Genomic DNA, 24,445 nt, shown 5'->3' on the forward strand with positions numbered 1-24,445 from the left:
ACCCTGGCTCTCAGCAAGGTGACTGACCCCTAACCCCTTACCCCTAATCCCTTACCCCTAACCCCTAACCCTGGCTCTCAGCAAGGTGACTAACCCCTAACCCCTTACCCCTAACCCCTGACCCCTTACCCCTAACCCTGGCTCTCAGCAAGGTGACTAACCCCTAACCCCTAACCCCTAACCCCTGACCCCTAACCCCTAACCCCTAACCCCTGACCCCTAACCCCTAACCCCTGACCCCTAACCCCTAACCCCTAACCCTGGCTCTCAGCAAGGTGGGCTTTAACCCATCTAGTCGTTGGCCTCGCCTCACAATGTATAGACTGCTGTGAAAGACTGTAGGAAAGACTGTGTGGGGGGATATCCAGCTCGAAGAACCATGCAGAAGGGCCACCATGCAGTACCTCCGTCAACAGATAAAGCCTCTGATACCTCCCCCCCCCCGGTAACCATGGTTCCCCTGCCTACAGATGGAGGCCCAGAGTGCAGAACAGGAGCTGTCAGTCACCAAGCTACAGTGCCAGGAGGCGGGCCTAAGAGACTCTCTGGCCAAGATGGCTGCCCTGAGTGAAGGCCTGGCCAACGACAAGGTGGAGCTCAACCGCATCCTGCTACAGGTCAGTGTTACTACTATACGACTGCACCTCTACTACTACTACTACTACTACTACTACTACCACTACTACTACTACTACCACACCTCTACTACTACTACTACTACTACCACTACTACTACTACTACTACTACTACTATACGACTGCACCTCTACTACTACCACTACTACTACTACTACTACCACCACTACTACCACTACTACTACTACTACACCTCTACTACTACTACTACTACTACTACCAATACTACTACTACTACTACACCTCTACTACTACTACTACTACTACTACTACTACTACTACTACTACTACTGCACCTCTACTATTACTACTACTACTACTACTACTACACGACTGCACCTCTACTACTACTACTACTACTACTACTACTACTACTACTACTACATGACTGCACCTCTACTACTACTACACTACTACTACTACTACCACTACCACACTACACGACCTCTTCACCTCTGCTACTACTACTACTACTACTACTACTACTGCTACTGCTACCACTACTGCTACTGCTACCACTACTACTACTACTACTACTACTACACGACTGCACCTCTACTACTACTACACTACTACTACTACTACTACTACTACACCTCTACTATTACTACTACTACTACTACTACTACTACTACTACTACTACTACTACACGACTGCACCTCTACTACTACTACACTACTACTACTACTACCACTACCACTACTACACTACACGACCTCTTCACCTCTGCTACTACTACTACTACTGCTACTGCTACTACTGCTACTGCTACTACTATACTGCTACTACTACTACTACTACTACACTGCTAATACTGCGACTGTACTACTACTACTACTGCTGCTATTACTACTACTACTACTACTACTGCTGCGACTGCTACTACTACTACTATTACTGCTACAACTACTAATATACCACTACTGCTACTATTGCTACTACTACTACTACTACTACTACTACTACTACACCACTACTACTACTACTACTACTACTACTACTACTACTACTACTACTACTAATACTAATACTACTACTAATATACCACTACTACACTACTTCTACTACTACTAATATACCACTACTACTAATAATAATAATATACCACTACTACTATACTACTACTACTGCTAATACTAATATACCACTACTACTATACCACTACTACTACTACTAATATACCACTACTACTACTGCTACTTCTAATATACCACTACTACTATACTACTTCTGCTACTACTACTAATATACCACTACTACTATACTACTTCTACTACTAATATACCACTACTACTATACTACTTCTACTACTACTATACTACTTCTACTATACTACTAATATACCACTACTTCTACTACTACTACGAATATACCACTACTAATATACTACTTCTAATATACTACACTGCCTTCAGAAAGTGTTCACACCTCTTGACAATTTCCACATTTTGTTGTGTTAAAGCCTGAATTTAAATAGAATAAATTAAGATTTTGGGTCACTGATCTACACACAATACCCCATAACTTCAAAGTGGAATTACGTTTTTAGAAATGTTTACAAATTAATAAAAAATGAAAAGCTGAAATATTTTAAGTAAATAAGTATTCAACCTCCTTTGTTATGTCAAAACTGAATAAGTTCAGGAGTAAACATTTGCTTACCAAGTCACATAATAAGTTGCATTGACTCACTCTGTTCAATAATAGTGTTTAACATGATTTTTAAATTACTTCCTGATCTCTGTACCCCACACATACAATTATCTGTAAGGTCCCTCAGTCGAGCAGTGAATTTCGAACACAGATTCAACCACAATGACCAGGGAGGTTTTCCAATGCCTCGTTGGTAGATCAACATATTTAAAAAGCAGACATTGAAAATCCCTTTCTGCATGGTGAAGTTATGAATTACACTTTGGATGGTGTAACAATGCACCCAGTCACTACAAATAAACAGGCGTCCTTCCTAACTTAGTTGCCAGAGAGGAAGGAAACCGTTGGGAGATTTCACCATGAAGCCAATGGTGACTTTAAAACAGTTGCAGAGTTTAATGGCTGTCATAGGAGAAAACTGAGGATAGATCAACAACATTATATTTCTGTATTTCATTTTCAATAAATTTGCTAAAAATTCTAAAAACATGTTTTCACTTTGTCATTATGGGGTATTTTGTGTAGATGGGTGAGATATTTAAGCAGTTTTGAATACAGGGTGTAACACAACAAAATGTGGAATACGTCTAGAGGTATGAACACTTTCTGAAGGCACTGTATACTACTACTACTAATACTACTACTATACTACTACTATATTACTACACTACTACTAATCTACTTCTACTGCTGCTACTACTACTGCTGCTACTACTACTACTACAAGTTCTACTAATACTACTACTATACCACTACTATACTGCTACTACCACTATACTGCAATAATACTACATCAATACTACTGCTGTATCTGTACTATGCTACTATACTGCTACTATACTAATATACTACATCGACTATACTACTATGACTGCTACTATACTACTATGCTGCTGCTGCTACTACTACTACTACTACTACTACTACTACTACTACTACTGTACTATTACTAGGCCAAACTACTACTACTGCTACTATGACTACTACTAATATACTGCTACTACTACGACTATGACCATACTATTACTACTACAACTATACTACTACTACAACTACTACTACTGCTACTACAACTATACTACTACTACTACTACTACTACTACTATGATTAAACTATTAATGCTACTACTACTGTACTGCTACTACTACTACTACTACACTACTACTACTACTAATACTAATCTACTACTACTACTACTACTGCTAATCTACTACTACTACTGTACTGCTACTACTACTACTACTACTACTACTACTACTACTACTATACTACTCTGCAACTATTATGACTATGACTGTGCTAATACTACTACTACTACAACTATACTACTACTACTACTACTACAACTATACTACTACTACTACTGCTACTACAACTATACTACTACTACTACTACTACTATACAACTACTACTACTATGCTACTACTATGACTATGACTAAACTATTAATGCTACTACTACTGTACTGCTACTACTACTACTACTACACTACTACTACTACTACTACTGTACTGCTACTACTACTACTACACTACTACTACTACTACTACTACTACTATACTACTCTGCAACTATTATGACTATGACTGTGCTAATACTACTACTACTGCTACTATACTACTACTACTACTGTACTACTACTGTACTACTATTGTAAGTCTGACTCAGAGGCGACATGAAGGAAGGTATTTCAGTACTACTTTGACACAGCACTCTTCGACATTTTTCTCAAAACTAATGAAGTTCAGAGGAGAGGCTCCTATACCGCTGAGAAGGTGAGGTGAGGAGGTGAGGTGAGGAGGAGCTGAGGTGAGGAGGAAGTGAGGTGAGGGTGAGGTGAGGAGCTGAGGTGAGGTGAGGTGAGGAGGAGGTGAGGAGGTGAGGTGAGGAGGAGGTGAGGTGAGTTGAGGAGGAGGTAAGGTGAGGAGGAAGTGAGGTGAGGTGAGGTGGAGGTGGGGAGGAAGTGAGGTGAGGTGAGGTGGAGGTGAGGTGAGGAGGAAGTGAGGTGAGGAGGAAGTGAGGTGAGGAGGTGAGGTGAGGTGAGGTGAGGAGATGAGGTGAGGAGGTGAGGTGAGGTGAGGAGAAGGTGAGGTGAGGTGAGGAGGAGGTGAGGTGAGGAGGAGGTGAGGAGGAAGTGAGGTGAGGAGGAAGTGAGGTGAGGAGGAGGTGAGGAGGAAGTGAGGTGAGGAGGAGGTGAGGTGAGGAGGAGGTGAGGTGAGGAGAGGAGGTGGGGTGAGGTGAGGAGGTGAGGAGAGGAGGTGAGGTGAGGAATCACAGAAACGTTCATTGAGATGGATCCAAGATGATTGCATGTGGCTCCAGATCGAGGGTGAGAAGGCGGAGCTTGGCGAGCGTCGTCGGGAGGCGGAGGTGGAGAGGGCGTCGGCCAGGGAGGAAACGGGGAGGCTGCAGCAGGAGCTCCAGGACCTGACCGCTGACAGACGGGCCCTGGAGATCTCCTATAGCCTCCTGCAGGAAACCAACCAGAGACTGGAGGCTGAACTGGCACTGCTGCAGAGGGAGAACAACCAAATCCTGGAACGGCATGCACAGGTCAGGCTCAGACCTCCTCTTGGTCCTCCCTCCCTTCCTCACTATCGTCTTCTTCTCCTCCCACCCACCCCCTCCCTCCTCCTCCTTCCTCCCCCCTCCACCTAAGGGAGTCACACCACTAGTGATTCACAGCTCTGAGCAGCTTTATGGGTCTCGTTGTCACATTAAAACGCAATAGGAGATATTGGATCCATCTGCCTTGGTACTCAACACCTCTTTCTCTGATGGTATGTGAATCTTGGCTCTGCAATGTGTTTTATGAGGAACATGGGAGAGCGGAGACAGGGGATCCTCGTATACGCATGTGAGCTGGAAAGGATAAATAGATATTACAGACATGTAATATCGCAGCAGAAAGGGATGAGTGAAAGAACCAATAAATTAGCGCCTTCCTTCCTCCTAATCCCAATCCCAGAGTTTTTCTGTTCTGTTTCCTCTCAACAACATTAGAAATCTGTTTTATTTTTCTGTTCTATGGAAAAATAGAACTCTGTGTTGAGAGATAGAATGTTCACGATTGTTCAACATTCCATCTGGATAAATCCCTTCAAAACATTTTCAGATAACTTATCTGAGTTTAGTTTATGGCACTACATCACTTTCTGCTTGTGTTTTATAGCTCTTATTTGGGAGCAATTCACACTCCTAATATTGGTCTAAGGCTTCCTCTTCGTATTTAACTAATGCGAGGCTGTAAGACATCCTGCGATTAATATTTAGTTTTGTTCATTTCCAAAAACAAATGGCAATCATTATTGGTGTTCAAACAGTGTTATTGTAGTGAAGTTTTAGATGTGAGTGGTGGAGTCAGAGTGTATACCTGCAGGATGCGTCCCAAATAATCCCTTATTAGTGCTGATCGATTAACCACCATTTTGGGGGTTTGGTTATTTTAAAAAAAATATTTTTCCGACGTCGTTTCAATTACTTCAATTCCATTTAGTTCCGTTTTTTTTTTTTAAGCCCAATGCGTCGTTTCTCTGGAGAGAAATCAAATAATTCCTAAGAAAAATCTGAAGAAATCAAGTCAAGAACTATGTGGGATGCTGGGCTGAAGGGAGTTGTAGTTTTCATTAAGCAAATATTTAACCAGGCTCAGCGCAGAAACGTGTTATTTAACTACAACGACTATAATCCATTGCGCCTGGTTTTTTTTGGGGGGGGGCCTCAGAGAGGAAGAGGTTTCACTCTCACCAAAATCTGTCCAAAATAAACCCAACATATATCTATGTGCTTAGTTTGGACCTCAGCTTGTCGCCTTTGGGACAACGACTCCCATTGTTAGGGGCGGACACATGAACATCTCATTATATACAGATCTCTGGACAGTTTCACGCCTTCTACGTTAGTTTAGACACACACACAGACCACATGAGAGAGGAATGTACACAACGCAACAAGGAGGGAACAGAAACAGTTTGAAAGTTTACCTTATCTACGTTGAAGAACTAGTATAATGATTTAGTCAGACAGCTCTGCCAGATATCTCTAGATAGGCTAGCTAAATAGGATGATTGAAGACAGTACAGTAGAGGGAAGGGAAGGAAAGGAGGGATACCTAGTCAGTTGTACAGATGAATGCACTCAACCAAAATGTTTCTTCAGCAATTAAACCAACCACTCTGAATCAGTATGGGGAGCACATAACGTGAGATGGCCTGGCTGGCTGCTACTGCCTGGCTGGCTGACTGGCTGCTACTGCCTGGCTGGCTGACTGACTGCTACTGCCTGGCTGGCTGGCTGACTGGCTGACTGACTGCTACTGCCTGGCTGGCTGGCTGCTACTGCCTGGCTGGCTGGCTGCTACTGCCTGGCTGGCTGGCTGCTACTGCCTGGCTAGCTGACTGCTACTGCCTGGCTGGCTGACTTGCTACTGCCTAGTTGGCTGGCTGCTACTGCCTGGTTGGCCCGCTGCTACTGCCTGGTTGGCTGGCTGCTACTGGTTGGTTGGCTGACTGCTACTGTCTGGCTGGCTGGCTGGCTGCTACTGTCTGGCTGGCTGGCTGGCTGACTGCAACTGGCTGGCTGGCTGACTGCTACTGGCTGGCTGGCTGCTACTGCCTAGCTGGCTGACTGCTACTGCCTGGCTGGCTGACTGCTACTGCCTGGCTGGCTGGCTGCTACTGCCTGGCTGGCTGGCTGCTACTGCCTGGCTGACTGGCTGACTGACTGCTACTGCCTAGCTGGCTGACTGCTACTGCCTGGCTGGCTGGCTGCCTGGCTGCTACTGCCTGGCTGGCTGGCTGCTACTGCCTGGCTGGCTGCTACTGACTGCCTGGCTGGCTGCTACTGCCTGGTTGGCTGCTACTGCCTGGCTGGCTGGCTGCTACTGCCTGGCTGACTGACTGCTACTGCCTGACTGGCTGGCTGCTACTGCCTGGCTGGCTGGCTGACTGCTACTGCCTGGCTGGCTGGCTGCTACTGCCTGGCTGGCTGGCTGACTGCTACTGCCTGGCTGACTGGCTGACTGACTGCTACTGCCTAGCTGGCTGGCTGCTACTGCCTGGCTGGCTGGCTGCTACTGCCTGGCTGGCTAGCTGACTGCTACTGCCTGGCTGGCTGACTGCTACTGCCTGGCTAGCTGACTGCTACTGCCTGGCTGGCTGACTGCTACTGCCTGGCTGGCTGGCTGCTACTGCCTGGCTGGCTGGCTGACTGCTACTGCCTGGCTGGCTGGCTGCTACTGCCTGGCTGGCTGGCTGGCTGCTACTGCCTGGCTGGCTGACTGCTACTGCCTGGCTGGCTGACTGCTACTGCCTGGCTGGCTGCTACTGGTTGGCTGGCTGGCTGTAGGCAGTAGCTGGCTGGCTGCTACTGCCTGGCTGGCTGGCTGACTGCTACTGCCTGGCTGGCTGGCTGGCTGCTACTGCTTGGTTGGCTGACTGCTACTGCCTGGCTGGCTGACTGCTACTGCCTGGCTAGCTGCTACTGCCTGGTTGGCTGGCTGCTACTGCCTGGCTGACTGCTACTGCCTGGCTGGCTGGCTGCTACTGCCTGGTTGGCTGACTGCTACTGCCTGGCTGGCTGGCTGCTACTGCCTGGCTGGCTGGCTGCTACTGCCTGGCTGGCTGACTGCTACTGCCTGGCTGGCTGACTGCTACTGCCTGGCTGGCTGACTTGCTACTGCCTAGTTGGCTGCCTGGTTGGCTGGCTGCTACTGTTTGGTTGGCTGGCTGCTACTGGCTGGCTGGCTGACTGCTACTGTCTGGTTGATTGGCTGGCTGGCTGCTACTGCCTGGCTGGCTGGCTGCTACTGCCTGGCTGACTGGCTGCTACTGTCTGGTTGGCTGACTTGCTACTGCCTGGCTGGTTGACTTGCTACTGCCTGGCTGGCTGACTTGCTACTGTCTGGCTGGCTGACTGCTACTGCCTGGCTGGCTGACTTGATACTGCCTGGTTGGCTGGCTGCTACTGTCTGGCTGGATGGCTGCTACTGGTTGGTTGGCTGGCTGCTACTGTCTGGCCGGCTGACTGCTACTGTCAGGCTGGCTGGCTGCTACTGCCTGGCTGGCTGGCTGGCTGGCTGTCTGGCTGGCACTGCCTGGCTGGCTGGCTGACTGCTACTGCCTGGCTGGCTGGCTGACTGCTACTGCCTGGCTGGCTGCTACTGCCTGGCTGGCTGACTGACTGCTACAGTCTGGATGGCTGACTGCTACTGTCTGGCTGGCTGGCTGCTACTGCCTGGCTGGCTGCTACTGCCTGGCTGGCTGGCTGCTACTGGCTGGCTGGCTGGCTGGCTGCTACTGCCTGGCTGGCTGACTGCTACTGCCTGGCTGGCTGACTGCTACTGCCTGGCTGGCTGCTACTGGTTGGTTGGCTGGCTGCTACTGTCTGGCAGGCTGACTGCTACTGTCTGGTTGGCTGACTGCTACTGTCTGGCTGATTGGCTGGCTGGCTGCTACTGCCTGGCTGGCTGACTGCTACTGCCTGGCTGGCTGGCTGACTGCTACTGCCTGGCTGGCTGGCTGACTGCTACTGCCTGGCTGGCTGGCTGCTACTGCCTGGCTGGCTGACTGACTGCTACAGTCTGGATGGCTGACTGCTACTGCCTGGCTGGCTGGCTGACTGCTACTGCCTGGCTGGCTGGCTGCTACTGGTTGGTTGGCTGGCTGCTACTGTCTGGCAGGCTGACTGCTACTGTCTGGTTGGCTGACTGCTACTGGCTGGCTGGCTGCTACTGTCTGGCTGGCTGGCTGCCACTGTCTGGCTGGCTGGCTGCTACTGTCTGGCTGACTGCTACTGTCTGGCTGGCTGACTGCTACTGTCTGGCTGGCTGACTGCTACTGTCTGGCTGGCTGGCTGGCTGGCTGCTACTGTCTGGCTGGCTGGCTGCTACTGTCTGGCTGGCTGGCTGACTGCTACTGTCTGGTTGGCTGGCTGCTACTGCCTGGCTGGCTGGCTGCTACTGCCTGGCTGGCTGGCTGCTACTGGCTGGCTGGCTGCTACTGCCTGGCTGGCTGACTGACTGCTACAGTCTGGATGGCTGACTGCTACTGTCTGGCTGGCTGACTGCTACTGCCTGGCTGGCTGGCTGACTGCTACTGCCTGGCTGGCTGACTGCTACTGTCTGGTTGGCTGGCTGCTACTGCCTGGCTGGCTGGCTGCTACTGCCTGGCTGGCTGGCTGCTACTGGCTGGCTGGCTGCTACTGCCTGGCTGGCTGACTGACTGCTACAGTCTGGATGGCTGACTGCTACTGTCTGGCTGGCTGACTGCTACTGCCTGGCTGGCTGGCTGACTGCTACTGCCTGGCTGGCTGGCTGCTACTGGTTGGTTGGCTGGCTGCTACTGTCTGGCAGGCTGACTGCTACTGTCTGGTTGGCTGACTGCTACTGGCTGGCTGGCTGCTACTGTCTGGCTGGCTGGCTGCCACTGTCTGGCTGGCTGGCTGCTACTGTCTGGCTGACTGCTACTGTCTGGCTGGCTGACTGCTACTGTCTGGCTGGCTGACTGCTACTGTCTGGCTGGCTGGCTGGCTGGCTGCTACTGTCTGGCTGGCTGGCTGCTACTGTCTGGCTGGCTGGCTGACTGCTACTGTCTGGTTGGCTGGCTGCTACTGCCTGGCTGGCTGGCTGCTACTGCCTGGCTGGCTGGCTGCTACTGGCTGGCTGGCTGCTACTGCCTGGCTGGCTGGCTGCTACTGGCTGGCTGGCTGGCTGGCTTACTGACTGCTACTGGCTGCTACTGACTGGCTGGCTGCTACTGGCTGGTTGGCTGGCTGCTACTGCCTAGTTGGCTGACTGCTACTGCCTGGCTGGCTGACTTGCTACTGCCTGGCTGGCTGACTTGCTAATGTCTGGTTGGCTGACTGCTACTGCCTGGATGGCTGGCTGCTACTGGCTGAGCAGAGATCAGATTATTACTTTAAGGAATAAAATAGAACAAGTAATCAAATAAAACAACAATAATACACACATTTCTTTTCTTTCATTTCATTCTTTATTTTCCTGTTTTTCTATTGATATCTACCCAATGTGGGAATGTTTCAATGTTTTGGCTTTGTGACGTAATTATTTCATATTACATTTCATTATCAAAACCGAAATCCAAAATATTATTATTTTTAAAGAATCGAACAGAAACTGAACTGATTTCAAAAAGAAAGAATCGCTCAGCACTACCCCCTATTCCCTATGTAGTGCACTACTTTAGACCAGAGCCCTATTCCCTATATAGTGCACTACTTTAGACCAGAGACCTATTCCCTACATAGTGCACTACTTTAGACCAGAGCCCCTATTCCCTACATAGTGCACTACTTTAGACCAGAGCCCTATTCCCTACATAGTGCACTACTTTAGACCAGAGCCCCTATTCCCTACATAGTGCACTACTTTAGACCAGAGCCCCTATTCCCTACATAGTGCACTACTTTAGACCAGAGCCCCTATTCCCTACATAGTGCACTACTTTAGACCAGAGCCCCTATTCCCTACATAGTGCACTACTTTAGACCAGAGCCCTATTCCCTACATAGTGCACTACTTTAGACCAGAGCCCTATTCCCTATATAGAACACTACTTTAGACCAGAGCCCTATTCCCTATTTAGTGCACTACCTTTGCTCTGGTCAACAGTAGTGAACGATATAGGGAATTTGAGACCTAGTATGTCAGGAAATGGTCTTTTCCACTCAGCAGGGAAAACTCTAGAATTACAGGGTAATATTATGACATCCTGCATTGTGAGAGGTTACCACGGTTATGTCCCAAATGGCACGCTTGTTCCCTAGTGCACTACTTTTGACCAGGGTGCCATAGGGGCTCTGGTCAAAAGTAGTGCACTATGTAGGGAATATGAAGGGAATGGGGAATGGGGGGATTTGGCATGCAGGCCATGACTTTTTACCCTGGAGCCTTAACATAAACTTAACTCTCTGATTGACGGGCAATATCCCGTTTTTTATGTTACTGCGTGATATAGGATTACCATACGGTGAATAATAATTTAGATCTGGTGAACGTTTGACCCTAGCCTTCCCTAATCGGAAAGCCTGGTGTAGTCTATGGACATACATAGCTAAAAAAGGGGTCAGGTTATTGTCATGAATCTTGTTCTGAAGGCAGCTATGCAGAGTGATAACGAGCTGGCGCAGACACACATTTCAATAAAATCGGAATTTTAAACCTAACCTTAACCTGAACCACAACCACACTGCTAACCTTAGACTAAGACCAACAAAAAAAAATATCATTTTGTTTTCATGAATTTTTATGATATAGCCAAATTTTGACTTTGCAGCTGGACTATCGACCGGAAATCGCTCAGTTCTGCCTTCAGGGCAAGATACGTGACAATAAACTTCAACCTGTAAAAAAGGGATTGAGACGCAGTGTAAATCAGTGACGCCTCACAACATGTTAAACCAATCAAATGCGTTGCTGGGCGGAGCTTAGATGAGGGCCCTGATCGACCATTATCGTTACAGTCTGCGCGAGGACGTCCGTCGGGAGTTGGCCTGCAGAGACACCACCCTCACGTTCGACCAGCTGGTGGACCTGTCCATCCGGCTGGATAACCTTCTGGCTACCCGCAGAATCGGGGTCTGTTGGTTCCATACTCCCGCACCCCCTCTCCGATACCCATGGAGCTGGGAGGGGAGGTGCGCAGGGAGACTGGAGGGTGTTCCATCCCCCAGCACCCCCTCTCCGATACCCATGGAGCTGGGAGGGGAGGTGCGCAGGGAGACCGGAGGAGGTTCCAGCTCGTGCATCATCTGTGGCCGCAGAGGTCACACTGCTGGTCGGTGCCGGGTTGGTTCCTCTGGGTATCGAGGCAGCAGGCAGGGCGCTCTGGCGTCACCCCAGGTGAGCCGGCACCATTCTCACCCAGAGCCCTCTGTTGCACATATGTTTGTGTCTGTCACTTTTCCTGAGTTTTCCCCCGCATTCCCAGCATAAGGCGCTCGTCGATTCAGGCGCGGCTGGGAATTTTATAGATAGATCGTTCGCCCATAGTTTAGGGATCCCCATTGTTCCCGTGGCTGTGCCCTTCCCCGTTCACGCCTTAGATAGTTGACCATTAGGGTCAGGGTTGATCAGGGAGGCCACTGCTCCTCTGGGAATGGTGACGCAGGGGTCACAAGGAGAGAATTAGTCTCTTCCTTATTGACTCTCCTGTTTTTCCCGTGGTGCTAGCCAGTTTGCCAACTACTACCGGAGATTTATCCGGGGTTTTGGTCAGGTAGAGGCTCCCATTACCTCACTGCTGAAGGGGGGCCCGGTGCGTTTGCAGTGGTCGGCTGAGGCGGACAGGGCTTTTGGTCACCTGAGGGCTCTGTTTACCTCAGCTCCCGTGCTGGCCCATCTGGATCCCTCTTTGGCGTTCATAGTGAAGGTGGACACGTCAGAGGCTGGGATAGGAGCTGTGCTCTCTCAGCGCTCGGGTATGCCACCGAAGGTCCGCCCCTGTGCCTTCATCTCGAAGAAGCTCAGCCCGGCGGTGCGGGAGCTGTTGGCTGTCATCAAGGCTCTGAAGACGTGGAGACATTGGCTTGAGGGGGCTAAACACCCTTTCCTCATCTGGACTGACCACCACAATCTGGATTACATCCGGGCAGCGAGGAGATTGAACCCTCGCCAGGCAAGGTGGGCCATGTTTTTCACCCGTTTTGTGTTTACCCTTTCCTACAGGCCAGGCTCCCAAAACGTGAAGGCAGACGCACTGTCCCGACTGTATGACACAGAGGAGCGGCCCATGGATTCCACTCCCATACTCCCCGCCTCCTGCCTGGTGGCGACGGTAGTGTGGGAGCTGGACGCAGACATTGAGCAGGCGTTACGTGCAGAACCCGCTCCTGTCCAGTGTCCCGCTGGGCGTCTGTACGTCCCGTCTGCTGTTTGTGACCGGTTGATCAATTGGGCCCACACTTCACCCTCCTCTGGTCACCCTGGGATCGGTTGGACAGTGCGCTGTTTGAGCGGGAGGTACTGGTGGCCTACTTTGGCTAAGGACGTGAGGGTTTATGTTTCCTCCTGCTCGGTGTGCGCCCAGTGTAAGGCTCCTAGGCACCTGCCCAGAGGTAAGCTACACCCCTTACCCGTTCCACAACGGCCTTGGTCGCACCTGTCGGTGGATTTTCTAACCGATCTCCCCCCTCACAGGGTAACACCGTGATCCTGGTCGTTGTGGATTGGTTTTCAAAGTCCTGTCGTCTCCTCCCTCTGCTCGGTCTCCCTACGGCCCTACAGACTGCGGAGGCCTTGTTTACGCACGTCTTCCAGCACTACGGGGTGCCTGAGGATATAGTGTCTGCAATTCACGTCTAGGGTCTGGAAGGCTTTCATGGAACGTCTGGGGATCTCGATCAGCCTTACTTCAGGTTTTCACCTGAGAGTAATGGGCAGGTGGAGAGAGTAAACCAGGATGTGGGCAGGTTTCTGTGGTCCTATTGCCAGGACCAGCCGGGGGAGTGGGCGGCGTTCGTGCCCTGGGCCGAGATGGCGCAGAACTCACTCTGCCACTCCTCCACTAACCTCTCCCCCTTTCAGTGTGTATAGGGGTACCAGCCAGTTCTGGCACCGTGGCATCAGAGTCAGACCGAGGCTCCTGCGGTGGACGACTGGTTTAGGCGCGCGGAGGAGACATGGAAAGTTGTCCGTGTACACCTTCAGCGGGCCGTGCTGCGCCAAATGGAGAACACAGACCGCCACCGCAGTGAGGCCCCGTTGTTCACACCGGGGGACCGAGTCTGGCTCTCGAACCGAAACCTGCCCCTCCGCCTGCCCTGCCGGAAGCTGGGTCCGCGGTTTGTGGGGCCATTTAATGTCCTGAGGAGAGTGAACGAGGTTTGTTATAGGTTACAGCTTCCCCCCGATTACCGTATTAACCCCTCGTTCCATGTGTCTCTCCTCAGGCCGGAGGTGGCTGGCCCGCTCCAGGAGTCTGAGGTGCGCCCCCTTTGGACATCGAGGGGGCCCCGGCGTACTCCGTTCGCTTCATACTGGATTCGAGGCGTCGGGCGAGGGGCCTTCAGTATCTCGTGGAGTGGGAGGGGTACGGTCCGGAGGGGAGGTGCTGGGTTCCGGTCGAGGACGTGTTGGACCCTTCAATGCTGCAGGAGTTCCACCGTCTTTGTCCGGATCGCCCTGCGCCTCGTCCTCCGGGTCATCCCTGAGGCCGGTGTCGACGTGCTGCTGGAGCTGCGCGTCAAGCGGGGGTACTGTCACAACTTCCTCCGAAGTCGGTCCCTCTCCTTGTTCGGGCGACGTTCGGCGGTCGACGTCACCAGTCTTCTAGCCATCTCCGATCCACCTTTCATTTTCCATTTGTTTTGTCTTGTCTTCCCACACACCTGGTTCCAATTCCATTCATTACATGTTGTGTATTTAACCCCCATGTCTTTTGTCTGAAATTGTTTATTGCTTGTGCACTTTATGTCTGGTGGGCGTCGGGGTTTGTACCCATTTATTGATTGTTCTGTTTTCCGGTAGTGTCATTGTCCTGTTGGAAGGTGAACCTTCACCCCAGTCTGAGGTCCTGAGTGCTCTGGAGCAGGTTTTCATCAAGGATCTCGTTGTACTTTGCTCTGTTCATCTTTGCCTCCATCCTGACTAGTCTCCCAGTCCCTGCTGCTGAAAAACATCCCCACAACATGATGCTGCCACCACCATGCTTCACCGTAGGGATGGTGCCAGGTTTCCTCCAGACGTGACGTTTGGCATTCAGGCTATAGAGTTCAATCTTGGTTTCATCAGACCAGAGAATCTTGTTTCTCATGGTCTGAGAGTCTTTAAGTGCCTTTTGGCAATCTTCAAGTGGGCTGTCATGTGCCTTTTACTGAGGAGTGGTTTCCATCTGGCCACTCAACCATAAAGGCTTGGTCGTTCCAAACTTCTTCCATTTCAGAATGATGGAGGCCACTGTGTTCTTGGGGACCTTCAATGCTGCAGAAATGTTTTGGTACCCTTCCCCAGATCTGTGCCTCGACACGATCCTGTCTTGGACCTCTATGGACAATTCCTTCGACCTCATGGCTTGGTTTTTGCTCTGACGTGCACTGTCAACTGTGGGACCTTATACAGACAGGTGTGTGCCTTTCCAAATCATGTCCAATCAATTGAATTTACCACAGGTGGACTCCAATCAAGTTGTAGAAACATCTCAAGGATGATCAATGGAAACAGGATGCACCTGAGCCCAATTTCGAGTCTCATAGCAAATGGTCTGAATACTTATGTATTCATTACTTTGTCTGTGATGTGCCTGTCCCTTCGATGTGGATAGTGGGGCTGCTCCCTCTGCTGTTTCCTGAAATCCACGATCATCTCCTTTGTTTTGTTGACATTGAGTGAGAGGTTGTTTTCCAGACACCACACTCCGAGTGCTCTCACCTCCTCCCTGCAGGCTGTCTCGTCGTTGTTGGTAATCAAGCCCACTCGGAGGCTGAAGAAATGTGGCTTTGTCAGCCAAAACACCGACAAACTTTTACAGATGCTCAATCGAGAGCCTCCTGCCGGGCATCACCGGGGGCAAACTACCTGCCCTCCAGGACACCTACAGCACCCGATGTCACAGGAAGGCCAAAAAGATCATCAAGGACAACAACCACCCGAGCCACTGTCTGTTCACCCCGCTTCCATCCAGAAGGCGAGGTCAGTACAGGTGCATCAAAGCGGGGACAGAGAGACTGAAAAACAGCTTCTATCTCAAGGCCATCAGACAGCTAAACAGCAATCACTAACTCAGAGAGGATGCTGCCTACATTGAGACCCAATCACTGGACACTTTAATAAATGGATCACTAGTCACTTTAAACAATGCCGCTTTCAATAATGTTCACATATCTTACATTACTCATATCACATGTATATACTGTATTTTATAACATCTATTGCACCTTGCCTATGCTGCTCGGCCATCGCTCATCCATATATTTATATGTACATATTCTCATTCACCCCTTTAGATTTGTGTGTATTAGGTAGGTTTTGGCGAATTGTTAGATTACTTGTTAGATTTGTGTGTATTAGGTAGTTGTTGTAGAATTGTTAGATTACTTGTTAGAAAACGCAGGAGAGTCAATGAGGAAGAGACTGATTCTCTCCTCGTGACCCCCCTGCGTCTCCATGGCCAGGGAGATGGTGGCTTCCCCGATTAGCCTTGAACCTAATGGTCGACTATCCAGAGCGTATACCGGGAAAGGTCTAACCACAGGAATAATGGGGATCCCTAAACTAAGGGCGAACGCTCTGTCGATAAAATTCCCAGCTGCGCCTGAATCAACAAGTGCCTTATGCTGGGAATGCGGGGAAAACTCGGGAAAACAAACAGGTACAAACAAGTGGACAACAGAGGACTCTGGATGAGAGTGGTGCAGACTCACCTGGGGTGACGTCAGAGTGCCCTGCCTGCTGCCTCGACTCCCAAAGGGACCAACCCGGCACCAACCGGCAGTGTGCCCTCTGCGGCCACAAATGCTGCACGTGAAGGTCCCTCCTCCAGCCTCCCTACACGCAGCCCCTCCCAACTCCATGGGCACCGGAGCCTCAGGACGTCCGACCGGATGGACAGAGCCACCAGTTGGTCAAAAGTGATGGTGGCATCCCTGCAGGTCAACTCCCGTCGGAAATTCTCGCGCAGGCCGCATCTGTAGTGGTCGATGAGGGTTCCATCCTGCTCCGGCGGTCAAGGTCCAGAATTCCAGTGCGAACTCCTGTGCGCTCCTCGTCCCCTGCCTCAAATGGAAGAGCCGTTCAACGCCACGTCTCCTTCTCCCCATACGGCGTTTGCCCACTCCAGAGCTCTCCCTGAGAGGCATGAGACGAGGGCGAACACTCTCCCTTCCCGAGGGAGTTGGGTGAACGGTGGCCAGGTAAGAGGAATCCCTGACACTGTGCTGCCTTCCCATCATACTCCCTGGGAAGGGAGAGGCGTATCACACTGGAACTGGATCCGGACGGGACGGGAAGAGGTAACCCCGGTTGCGCTGGTCGAGGCGCTGGAGAGACTTCCTGTCTCTCCCAGCGGTCCATGGTCTGGACAACGCGATCCATCATGGCACCGAGATGATGCAGCATTGCCGAGTGTTCCTGGACGCGCTCCTCGACTCCTCTGACCGGGGTACCTGCTCCTGCTGACTCCATGGTAGGTGTGAAATTCTGTCAATGGTGTTCGTACTGGGAGCGGAGTCAGGTGCAGGAGAGAAGAGAGTTGTGAACAGACGCACACTTTATTTAGGCAGGAGAAATCAACAGACGGACGCCACTGCGTCGAAACCATCAGCCAATTGGCAAAAGTGCAAAATGCGCAAACAGTCACATTAATATTGTTCAAACAAATAAACATACCTCGTGATAAAACACGGAAAAAACGAATACCAGTCTAGCGCATCAAAATTGGCACGTAAAGACAAAACAATTTCACACAAAGACATGATGGGGAACAGAGGAATAAATACATGTAGTGTGATTGGGGAATGTAAACCAGGTGTGCAGGGAACAAGACAAAACAAATGGATACATGAAAAATGGAGCGGCGATGGCTAGAAAGCCGTTGACGTCGACCGCCGAACGACGCCCGAACAAGGAGAGGAGCCGACTTCGGCGGAAGTCGTGACACCGTCATAGCAGCAGTCTGTGGTTGTGATGTTTCTGTGTCAGTTAGCAGGTCTCTGTCATAGCAGCAGTCTGTGGTTGTGATGTTTCTGTGTCAGTTAGCAGGTCTCTGTCATAGCAGCAGTCTGTGGTTGTGATGTTTCTGTGTCAGTTAGCAGGTCTCTGTCATAGCAGCAGTCTGTGGTTGTAATGTTTCTGTGTCAGTTAGCAGGTCTCTGTCAGAGCAGCAGTCTGTGGTTGTGATGTTTCTGTGTCAGTTAGCAGGTCTCTGTCATAGCAGCAGTCTGTGGTTGTAATGTTTCTGTGTCAGTTAGCAGGTCTCTGTCAGAGCAGCAGTCTGTGGTTGTGATGTTTCTGTGTCAGTTAGCAGGTCTCTGTCAGAGCAGCAGTCTGTGGTTGTGATGTTTCTGTGTCAGTTAGCAGGTCTCTGTCAGAGCAGCAGTCTGTGGTTGTGATGTTTCTGTGTCAGTTAGCAGGTCTCTGTCAGAGCAGCAGTCTGTGGTTGTGATGTTTCTGTGTCAGTTAGCAGGTCTCTGTCAGAGCAGCAGTCTGTGGTTGTGATGTTTCTGTGTCAGTTAGCAGGTCTCTGTCAGAGCAGCAGTCTGTGGTTGTGTGTCCATGATATGTTCCTGTGTTCATCCCCAGGTCAATAAGCAGGTCCAGTCCCTGTCCGACCAACTGACCTCCAGCCGTAGAGAGCTGGACAGCAAGGCTGTGGCACTACAGAGGGCCCACCGTGACAGAGAGGATGTGGCCAAGGACAAGGCCAGTCTGGGGGTCCAGCTGACTGCCGTTGACCGCAGAGCATGGGGCCTAGAACAGGAGCTGGCCATTCTCAGGTAAGGCAGTGTGTGTTTGGTTGTGGGTTGGGGAAGATTGGGAGGGATGGTAGTAAGTGGGTGGGTGATTATGTGGGTCTGGTTCTTTCTTGTGCAGAACAGTACCATAGCGTGTGTCGTTGTGTAACAAGACGTTTCAGGTTGGGTTTTATTGACGGAGTATACCAACCGTGGTTCATTGGGTTTTACTGCTTCAGGTACCTATAGGGTTTCAATGGTCCTATTTTCAGAGCCCTAACCACTTTACCACACTGTGTGTGTGTGTGTGTGTGTGTGTGTGTGTGTGTGTGTGTGTGTGTGTGTGTGTGTGTGTGTGTGTGTGTGTGTGTGTGTGTGTGTGTGTGTATTATTGTAATGCAGCAGATGAAAAATGAACCTCTCTCTCTGTCGTTCTCGCTCTCAATTCAAATCAATTCAATTCAAGGGCTTTATTGGCATGAGAAACATATGTTAACATTGCCAAAGCAAGTGAAGTAGATAATATCTTTGTGTGGTTGTCCTGGGGCTCTGTGGGGTCTGTTTGTGTTTGTGAACAGAGCCCCAGGACCAGCTTGCTTAGGGGACTCTTCTACAGGTTCATCTCTCTGTAGGTGATGGCTTTGTTATGGAAGGTTTGGGAATCGCTTCCTTTTAGGTGGTTGTAGAATTTAACGTCTCTTTTCTGGATTTTGATAATTGGAGGGTATCGGCCTAGTTCTGCTCTGCATTATTTGGTGTTTTACATTGTACACAGAGGATATTTTGCATGCAGAATTCTGCATGCAGAGTCTCAATTTGGTGTTTGTCCCATTTTGTGAATTCTTGGTTGGTGAGCGGACCCCAGACCTCACAACTGATTCAAGTATTTTTAGGCCAAGGTATGTGTTGTTTTTTGTTTGCTCTAGGGCAATGGTGTCTAGATGGAATTTGTATTTGTGGTACTGGCGACTGGACCTTTTTTAGAGAGTTTTTTGGTACACCATTATTTTGGTCTTACTGAGATTTACTGTCAGGGCCCAAGTCTGACAGGATCTGTGCAGAAAATCTAGGTGCTGCTGTAGGCCCTCCTTGGTTGGGGACAGAAGCACTAGATCATCAGCAAACAGTAGACATTTGACTTCAGATTCTAGTAGGTTGAGGCCAGGTGCTGCAGACTGTTCTAGTGCCCTCGCCAATTCGTTGATATATATGTTGAAGAGGGTGGGGCTTAAGCTGCATCCCTGTCTCAACCCACGGCCCTGCGGGAAGAAATGTGTGTGTTTTTTGCCTATTTTAACCGCACACTTGTTGTTTGTGTACATGGATTTTATAATGTCGTATGTTTTTCCGCCAATACCACTTTCCATCAATTTGTATAGCAGACCCTCTTTTTAAATCAACAAAGCATGAGAAGACTTTGCCTTTGTTTTGGTTTGTTTGTTTGTCAAGTAGGGTGTGCAGGGTGAATACGTGGTCTGTCGTACGATAATTCGGTAAAAAGCCAATTTGACATTTGCTCAGTACATTGTTTTCACAGAGGAAATGTACAAGTCTGCTGTTAATGATAATGCAGAGGATTTTCCCAAGGTTGCTATTGACGCATATCCCACAGTAGATATTGGGGTCAAATTTGTCTCCACTTTTGTGGATTGGGGTGATCAGTCCTTGGTTCCAAATATTGGGGAAGATGCCAGAGCTAAGGATGATGTCAAAGAGTTTTGTATAGCCAATTGGAATTTGTTGTCTGTATACGTTATCATTTTCTTGAGGATACCATCAACACCACAGGTCTTTTTGGGTTGGAGGGTTTTGTATTTTGTGCCTCTAGTTCGTTCAAGGTAATTGGAGAATCCAGTGGGTTCTGGTAGTCCTTAATAGTTGATTCTAATGTATATGTTTTTGCTGTTTGTTCTTTGTTATAGAGCCAAAAAGATTGGAGAAGTGGTTTACCCAGACATCTCCATTTTGGATAGATAACTCTTTGTGTTGTTGTTTGTTAGGTATTTTCCAATTTTCCCAGAAGTGGTTAGAGTCTATGGATTCTTCAGTTACATTGAGCTGATTTCTGACGTGCTGTTCCTTCTTTTCCCGTAGTGTATTTCTGCCTTGTTTTAGTGATTCACCATAGTGAAGGCGTAGGCTCAGGTTTTCTGGGTCTCTATGTTTTTGGTTGGACAGGTTTCTCAAACCTGGTTTATCAAACCATTTGTCATTGTTGTTAATTTTCAGTTTTCTATTTGACATTTATAGATTTGATAGAGAAGCTGAGAGGTCAAATATACTGTTAAGACTTTCTACTGCGAAGTTTACATCACCACTACAGTGGAACGTTTTGGCCAGGAAGTTATCTAGAGGGGATATAATTTGTTGTTGCTTAAATGTTTTTTGGTAGGTTTCCAAACTACATTCCTTCCATCTATAGCATTTCTTAATATTACTCAGTTCCTTTGGCTTTGATGCCTCATGATTGAGTATGGCTCTGTTCAAGTAGACTGTGATTTTGCTGTGATCTGATAGCGGTGTCAGTGGGCTGACTGTGAACGCTCTGAGAGACTCTGGGTTGAGGTCAGTGATAAAGAAGTCTACAGTACTTCTTCCAAGAGATGAGCTATAGGTGTACCTACCAGAGGAGTCCCCTCGAAGCCAACCATTAACTATGTACATACACAGCATGCGACAGAGCTGCAGGAGTTGTGATCCGTTTTTGTTGGTTATGTTGTCGTAGTTGTGCCTAAGGGGGCATATGGGGGAGGGAATGCTGTCACCTCCAGGCAGGTGTTTGTCCCACTGTGTGCTGAGGGTGTCAGGTTCTTGTCCGGTTCTGGCATTTAGGTTGCCACAGACTAGTACATGTCCCTGGGCCTGGAAATTGTTGATCTCCCCCTCCAGGATGGAGAAGCTGTCTTCATTAAAGTATGAGATTCTAGTGGGGGGATTTAGGTGGCACACAGGAGGATATTTCTCTCTGTTGAGATCATTTCCTTTTGAATTTCGAGCCAAATGTAAAATGTTCCTGTTCTGATTAATTTAATGGAGTGAGTTAGGTCTGCTCTATACCAAATTAGCATACCACCTGAGTCCCTTCCCTGTTTGCAGAAAATGGCCGCCGTTTTACGGTATCCTAACCAATTGTGCTATTATGTGTTTTTTTCCGCGATATTTGTAAATTATTTTGTACATAATGTTTCTGCAACCGTATCTTACGGCAGATAAGAGCTTCTGGATATCAGGACAGCGATCACTCACCTCGGATTAGACAAAGATTTTTTCAACAACAACAGCAGCAAGCAGGACTCACACGATATTCTCCAAACACCCCACAGGGCAGACATCCCAATTATTCGCAAAAGGAAGTGACGCAGAGGAAGAAGAGCCGGATGCCTCGTCCGGACCCGCAGAAGGCAACTAGGAAAGCTGCCGTTACGTCAATATTACTTGCCAACGTGCAATCATTGAACAATAAACTAGACGAGGTACGATCACGAATATCCTACCAACGGAACATCAAAAACTGTAATATCATATGTTTCACGGAATCGTGGCTGAATGACGACATGGATATTCAGCTAGCGGGATATACGCTGCACCGGTAAGATAGAACAGCACACTCCGGTAAGACGAGGGGGGGGACGGTCTGTGCATATTTGTAAACAACAGCTGGTGCACGAAATCTAAGGAAGTCTCTAGATTTTGCTCGCCTGAAGTACAGTATATTGTGATAAATTGCAGGCCACACTACTTGCCTAGAGAGTTCTCATCTATACTTTTCGTAGCTGTTTATTTACCACCACAGACACATGCCGGCACTAAGACCGCACTCAGTCAGCTGTATAAGGATATAAGCAAACAGGAAACAACTCACCCAGAGGCGGCGCTCCTAGTGGCCGGAGACTTTAATGCAGGGAAACTTAAATCAGTTCTACCAAATTTCTATCAGCATGTTAAATGTGCAACCAGAGGGAAAAACATTCTAGATCACCTGTACTCCACACACAGAGACGCCTACTAAGCTCTTCGTCGCCCTCCATTTGGCAATTCTGACCATAATTCTATGCTCCTGATTCCTGCTTACAAGCAAAAACTAAAGCAGGAAGCACCAGTGACTCAGTCTATAAAAAAAATGGTCAGATGAAGCAGATGCTAAACTACAGGACTGTTTTGCTATCACAGACTGGAATATGTTCCCGGGACTCTTCCGATGACATTGAGGATACACCACATCAGTCACTGGCTTTATCAATAAGTGCATCGAGGACGTCATCCCCACAGTGACTATACGTACATACCCCAACCAGAAGCCATGGATTACAGGCAACATTCGCACTGAGCTAAAGGGTAGAGCTTCCGCTTTCAAAGTGCGGGAATCTAACCTGGAAGCTTACAAGAAATCCCGCTATGCCCTGCGACGAACTATCAAGCAGGCAAAGCGTCAATAAAGGGCTAACATTGAATCATACTACACCGGCTCTGATGCTTGTCGGATGTGACAGGGCTTGCAAACTATTACAGACTACAAAGGGAAGCACAGATGCGAGCTGCCCAGTGACACGAGCCTACCAGACGAGCTAAATCAATTCTATGCTCGCTTCGAGGCAAGCAACACTGAGGCATGCATGAGAGCATCAGCTGTTCCGGACGACTGTGTGATCACGCTCTCTGTAGCTGACGTGAGTAAGACCTTTAAACAGGTCAAGGCTGCGGGGCCAGATGGATTACCAGGACGTGTGCGCCGGGCATGTGCTGACCAGCTGGCAGGTGTCTTCACTGACATTTTCAACATGTCCCTGATTGAGTCTGTAATACCCCCCAAAACATTTTTTTAAATGCTTCAAGCAGACCACCATAGTCCCTGTGCCCAAGAACACAAAGGCAACCTGCCTAAATTACTACAGACCCGTAGCACTCACGTCCGTATCCATGAAGTGCTTTGAAAGGCTGGTAATGGCTCACATCAACACCATTATCCCAGAAACCCTAAACCCACTCCAATTTGCATACCGCCCAAACAGATCCACAGATGATGCAATCTCTATTGCACTCCACACTGCCCTTTCCCACCTGGACAAAAGGAACACTTATGTGAGAATGCTATTCATTGACTACAGCTCAGCATTCAACACCATAGTACCCTCAAAGCTCATCACTAAGCTAAGGAACCTGGGACTAAACACCTCCCTCTGCAACTGGATCCTGGACTTCCTGACGGGCCGCCCCCAGGTGGTGAGGGTAGGTAGCAACACATATGCCACCCTGATCCTCAACACTGGAGCTCCCCAGGGGTGCGTGCTCAGTCCCCTCCTGTACTCCCTGTTCACCCACGACTGCATGGCCAGGCACAACTCCAACACCATCATTAAGTTTGCTGACGACACAACAGTGTTAGGCCTGATCACCGACAACGACGAGACAGCCTATAGGGAGGAGGTCAGAGACCTGGCCGGGTGGTGCCAGAATAACAACCTATCCCTCAACGTAACCAAGACTAAGGAGATGATTGTGGACTACAGGAAAAGGAGCACCGAGCACATCCCCATTCTCATCAACGGGGCTGTAGTGGAGCAGGTTGAGAGCTTCAAATTCCTTGGTGTCCACATCAACAACAAACTAGAATGGTCCAAACACACCAAGACAGTCGTGAAGAGGGCACGACAAAGCCTATTCCCTCTCAGGAAACTAAAAAGATTTGGCATGGGTCCTGAGATCCTCAAAAGGTTCTACAGCTGCAACATCGAGAGCATCCTGACTGGTT

The 24,445-nt window shown here is 49.2% G+C and overlaps 1 protein-coding gene across 1 annotated transcript in view; it reads left to right on the forward strand.

The window, feature by feature from the left end:
• The window catches only part of crocc2 (ciliary rootlet coiled-coil, rootletin family member 2), a 151,012-nt gene that overhangs the window by 66,917 nt on the left and 59,650 nt on the right, over positions 1-24,445 (forward strand). Inside the window, exons 13-15 of the mRNA XM_045697461.1 lie at positions 471-617; positions 4,615-4,845; positions 18,545-18,738. Of these exons, the coding sequence (XP_045553417.1) occupies positions 471-617; positions 4,615-4,845; positions 18,545-18,738 (572 nt within the window). The remainder of the gene's footprint in view (positions 1-470; positions 618-4,614; positions 4,846-18,544; positions 18,739-24,445) is intronic.

The sequence above is a fragment of the Salmo salar genome, chromosome ssa16 (genome assembly GCF_905237065.1).
Source record: "Salmo salar chromosome ssa16, Ssal_v3.1, whole genome shotgun sequence".
NCBI classification, from domain to species: domain Eukaryota; kingdom Metazoa; phylum Chordata; class Actinopteri; order Salmoniformes; family Salmonidae; genus Salmo; species Salmo salar.